This window comes from Triticum dicoccoides, chromosome 7B (genome assembly GCF_002162155.2).
Source record: "Triticum dicoccoides isolate Atlit2015 ecotype Zavitan chromosome 7B, WEW_v2.0, whole genome shotgun sequence".
Taxonomy (NCBI): Eukaryota; Viridiplantae; Streptophyta; class Magnoliopsida; order Poales; family Poaceae; genus Triticum; species Triticum dicoccoides.
The window spans coordinates 370,441,684-370,447,015 of NC_041393.1; the positions used below are offsets into that span (position 1 = coordinate 370,441,684).

General features: G+C 50.6%; 3 protein-coding genes and 1 pseudogene across 3 annotated transcripts in view; 3 read left to right on the top strand and 1 right to left on the bottom strand.

The window, feature by feature from the left end:
- Positions 1 to 653, bottom strand: part of LOC119340978 — a 2,992-nt pseudogene extending 2,339 nt beyond the window's left edge.
- The window catches only part of LOC119340977 (protein GFS12-like), a 15,697-nt gene extending 14,801 nt beyond the window's left edge, over positions 1 to 896 (top strand). The window contains exon 7 of the mRNA XM_037612879.1: positions 402 to 896. The gene's annotated coding sequence lies outside the window, so the exon portion shown is untranslated. The remainder of the gene's footprint in view (positions 1 to 401) is intronic.
- A 942-nt stretch (positions 897 to 1,838) lies between these two features.
- LOC119335510 (E3 ubiquitin-protein ligase Os04g0590900-like) lies at positions 1,839 to 2,555 on the top strand. The gene has a single exon (XM_037607631.1). It carries the CDS (start codon positions 1,839 to 1,841, stop codon positions 2,397 to 2,399), a length of 561 nt encoding a protein of 186 aa, XP_037463528.1. The 3' UTR covers positions 2,400 to 2,555.
- A 2,067-nt stretch (positions 2,556 to 4,622) lies between these two features.
- Positions 4,623 to 5,329, top strand: LOC119338921 (the record flags this gene model as incomplete). The annotated part of the gene is made up of 1 exon (XM_037611129.1): positions 4,623 to 5,329. A coding segment is annotated over exon 1 (264 nt), but the record flags the coding sequence as incomplete, so codon positions are not given.
- Between the last annotated feature and the right edge of the window lie 3 nt (positions 5,330 to 5,332).

Consider the following 5,332-nt stretch of genomic DNA (forward strand, 5'->3'; position numbering starts at 1 on the left):
GTAAGTTCGTCATACAAATTGAAACTTCAACGAAAATGTGTGCCATTAAATAATCTTTGCCTCTCTGTTGGGAGTTTTGACAGAGCAAATATATGATTGATCATTGAAATATTTCATTGATGCAAATGAATCGTCTTGTCTGCATCTATCTGTCTATGACGATCTCTAGCCAAATATATGTTGATTAAAGGAAGGAACCGCATTTCCTACTACATTATACAGTACATATATGTGACAATAATAAATGTTCCTGAATACTTTTACACTTCTGTGTGGCATGCTGCAGAAGAACTGACACTTCTCTTGCAGTTTATAAATAAATCTAACTAGGGGGTGCAAAGAAGGATTCCTTTTGGTGTTACGGTGAACATAGAACTCAGGCTTACCTGTTGATAGTGCAGGTATAAGAAAGTAAATGCCGCGTACATACTTTGACAAAACAGTCGTGGAAACGCAACCGAATGACGGCAGCGGCGACACCAGACAGCAGTGACTGCCTGCTGAACCAGGTTCTCTGCCAATGGGCAGCTCTTACTGTAGAATCGGACTTTCAGGCCGGCGCCTACAGCGGCAATGTGGAGAAGGGCAAGGGCGGCGACTGCCGAGGTGACGAGCAGGCACTTCATTTTTTTTCATTTTTTTTGCGAAAAGAGCAGGCACTTTTCAGTTGCTTGTGTCTCTTCTTGGTCCCAGTTGTAGGTCTCATGGGTTTATATAGCAGACTAGATCTCATGAACTTCAGTTGCTTGTGTCTCTTCTTGATCCTATTCCTATATCTCATGGGTTTATATAGCGGACTAGAGTGGTTTTGCGCTCGAAATGGAAGGGCATGTTTGTCAACAGGGGTGTAAAAGCTCGGTGCTGCACAAGTGGTGTCATTTGCTTGCGCTTTTCTACTTCGTGGCCTTATCGACATGCTCCCTGACCCCGAGATCGTGTTTTGGTTTATGACTTTGAAACCTAGTCTATTTACAGCGGTACCAGATGGCGCTAAATCTTGGTTGGTTTGCTTCGGTTGTAACCGGATAACACGGTACCTGTTGCAGGACCAGAGTAGAGACCCAGTTCAGCTCAAAATCGTGTGTAAACGGGAAGTGAAGTGAAGCGACAGTCTCCCGTCTACACGAAAAAAAAAACAGCTTCTTCTATCTTTTTTTGCGGACAACGTCCAAAACGTCCTTTGGACCAGACCCGAGCCATACCATATAGTCTGGCCTTGAGTCCTACCAAACTATGCTAAAGTATGACCAGAGGAATTACAATCACGACGAACATGAATAATACTAGAACCACGTTCTGACATACTTGCTTTAATCTCCTGGATGATAAAAGCATACTTTGATCTGTTTGTGTCTCCGCTCTTCAACATGCTGACAGCCACCAAGTTATCACTCTATATATCACTTGGAAGATTGCTCCATTGTAGTGCTAACATAAGCCCCTCACGGATAGCTAGAATTTCACACTGGAGTACATCATCACATGAAGAAAGATGCATGTCTGCACGAGCTGAAGATGATTTCGCCCATATGATCTCGCTGTAGCATGCCAGTTCTTCTATCTAACCTGCTGATCTCCAACACCACAGCCTTGGCAACGTCAGCTTACCGCCACCACCCAGTTACCCTAGCGTGCAAGCGAGGCGAAGCCGTGCCGAGTCCCGTGATTTCCCCTTCGTTTCGCAGAGAAGAAAATAATTTGCTTCAACGTCGGCTGTCAGTTTGTCCACGGGGTCAGTTTCCATGAAGTTGCGCTCCGATTTTTTTTTTTTTGCTTCAAGATTATAAAACCAGCAGACAACGATAGAGTTAGTTTGCAGTTTTGCTACACACGCACCGATGGCTCGGTGGCCGCCGGGCTTCCCCGGCTTTCCCCTCCCTCCACCGACGTGGCCATACCGTCCTTCCATGCCGCCGCCGCCGCCACCGTCCGGCGGTTCGTCTCAAGGCAGGACCGTCGCCGGCACCTTCGGCGGCCTCGTCGCCTGCTTGCTCGTTGGCCTCGCCGTGTGCAGCCTCTGCAAGAGGCGTCGCAACAGCCGCGCCCGCGCCGCGGCCGCTCCGGCGCAGAGCGTGGCCGCAGCCAATCGGGCGCAGAACCTGACGGAGAGCGGCGGCGTGCGCGTCGACGTGCGGCAGCTTCACCGGGCCTGCGCCGTCAGCCCGACGGCCGGGCTCCCGGCGTTCACGTACAGCCTGTCGGTGAAGCACAACGTGAGTGGCGGAGGGGAGGAGGCGGCGACGTGCTCGGTGTGCCTCGGCGCGATGCAGGTCGGCGAGACGGTGCGGCTGCTGCCGGCGTGCCTGCACCTGTACCACGCGGAGTGCATCGACCCGTGGCTGGACGCGCACTCGACGTGCCCGCTCTGCCGCTCCGACACCGACCCGGCCGCTGTATAGCTAGATGCACATTTTGAGGGGTGTTAATTTTGTTAGATTGATTTTGCTTTCTGTATATATTGAAAAATACGTCTACTCAATTATCTGGGCGACATAAGATTGGAATCTCCAAATGATGCATCTGTCCTATTTGCTAGTAATATTTTGTGGACGTCCTGATGGTCATTTGATCTCCAATGTCTTGAAGATCTCACTCTCCCGGTTTTGTCTGGGGATCAGATATTTGTGGGGGTGATAGCCTTTCTTTTCCCTTCTTCTGAAAACCTTCTTACTACACGGTTCTCCAGTAGAACTGTTGAGAACGTCCGCAATGGCATTGCCGAACCATCTGAAAGAGGGCCCTTATAAGTGTCATACGTGTTGCACAAACACATGACACCTCTGAACGTTTTTTACGATAAGTTTAACGACAGAAGGATGTCAACGTTACCTGTTAAGCATAACAATTTCATTTTCAAATGGCAAGCTTTAGTTTTTTTTTCCGGATGACAACTTTTAGTTGTAAAAAACGTGCTTCCTGTCACACTTATCATTTGAGCTGTCATTATGTAGCTCCCGCAAAAAAAAAGTGTGTCATTATGTGAAGGGATGCATTTTTCGCTTACAATTGGAATTGGGTATGTCCGCAGTCCACCCACCTTCATCTCCTCAACGTCGCCGAAGGATGCCGCCGAGCGAAGCCCATGACGTCGACGCAGCAGTGCCACGACGTCGCTCGGTTTTGTGCCGCAGTTTCCCCTTCATTGGACGCGCATTTGGCCCTGAATCAACAATCATTAATTAACCCCTTTGACCACAGGCTTGCAACTAGTTGCTTTTATTCGGCTTATAATTCTTCCCTGACAGAGTCTTCTTATAATTTGCTTAAACCATACCGCAAACAGCAGTTGCGAACCACTCGCACCAATGGCTCAATTGCCCCCGGGCTTCGTCCCCATTGCTTCTCCTCCTCCACCGTGGTGGCCATTCCATCCTTCACCACCGCCGCCGCCGTCCAGTGCCAAGCCATAGTCCACTCAAGGCAGGATACTCGCCGGCCTCCTCATCGGCGTCGTGGCGTCCTTGATCGACGGTGCGGCTGCTGCCGGCGTGCCTGCACCTGTACCACGCGGAGTGCATCGACCCGTGGCTGGAGGCGCACTCGACGTGCCCGATCTGCCGCTCGGACGCCGACCCGGCCGCGGGCGTCGGCTGGCTAACGTCTGTTTAGGTTTTTATATATATACGTAGCGAGGTCTACAGTACGTAGTACCGTGCTGCTTCAGAATTTGTATCACACATTCTCGAGTGTATTCTTATGGGAGATTTATTTTGCTTGTATTGTATCTATGCAACAGGAGGCGGGAAAATATAGAAATGATGTGGTACTTTTTTGTTATTCTTTTGTTATTTGTCGAACAATTTCAAAAATAGGTTGAACATTTTCATTCAACATATTAAAATCCTCTATGGAATATTCCCACATAATATGGAATATTCGTCATGAATTATTTATAGAAAAAAATGTTCACAGGGAACCAACCACACTGTTGATGCAATTTTTTTTCCGAATTAGCTACTTGTCAGTCGATTGGTTTTCCAGTTTGGGGTCACCCGATTTTTGAACGAAGGAAAGACCTCGCCGGAGATAAGGAAAGACCTCGCCGGAGATAGGGAAGGGACTCGCCGTCATCACCTCAATATCTATCTTAGGGTTCGGGGTGGGGGGCGGTGGTGGGACGGGGGTGCACTTCGCCGGAGAAAAAATCCAGTCGCGGGCGGGGCTAGAGGGATGGCCGGGGCGACGGCTAGACCGGCGATGGGGGCGGTTCTTGGGAGGGCAGGGCGGCGAGGTGGTCGCGGGAGCGCCGCCGGCCACGGGTGGCGGTGGCCGGCGATTCGGCCGGTGGCACGTTTGGCGGTTGGGGAGCTGAGGAAGAAGAAGGTCTTGCTGCCACACGATTTTCATCCAACGGTTCAGGAATCAACTGACGCAAAATGAAATATTCAGTCGACTGAACTGTAGCCTCATCCATTTTTTTTCTCTTTTAGTGAGATGACATGCAACTCTCCTGCATGGTTTCAAAAGAAAAGGAGCTGAGCTGCGGGTGATCAAGTGTGTTCTGACTTTTGAGGTTGCTCCCTTTGTTTCGACGGAGCGCGTTTCAGTTCCCACACCGAGGAATACATTACTCTTATGTCTGAAAAATAATTACTATAAATTTGAGTCAGGTCTATCTAACAGCTCCCTTCACAGAGCGCTGATGTAAACACATCCAAACATGTAGTCCCTGTCAATGGCACACCAGCATAATCCCGAGCGAATAATCAGACAATATAAAACACGAGCCATGCGCCTATAGTCCTATCATGCACAGAAGGGTCTCTTCATTTGTTACGAACCCGTACTGCTATTGACCCCTTCAAATCAGTGGAATAAAAGGAGTGATCGCTCTCGCTGCTGCTGCTGCTGCTGCTGCTATGTTAACCACCAGAGAAGCGTCGGTTGAGGCTCCAACTATTCAGACAAACCAAACCTAATCATCAGAACCGTCCACTTCAGCTCGAAAACTTCGAAGAGGAGGCAGCACTGTGCACGCAACAAGAAGAGACATAAAATCGAATCATGTTGCTCCAGCGCCAGTTAGCCTACTCAACTGCGGCGCCCGTTCCCAGCCTCGAGCGCTATGCATTTCGCCATGTCGCCCGACAGCCTCCTCCACTTCTACGCCGCCGCGGCGGCCGTCACCGCCGCCTTCGGCCTCTTCTCGCTGTACAGGCACCTCGTGCGCCGCCGGCGGCACAACCCCGGCATGGAGGCTCCGGACGGGGATTCCGAGGAGCGCCGGCCGCTCGCGGTGACTACGGTGGCGTCGAGCCTTCTCCCGCCCTTCATGTACAACCGGCTCGTCCGGCACAGCGGCAAGGGCGACGGCGCGGGCTCGACGGAGTGC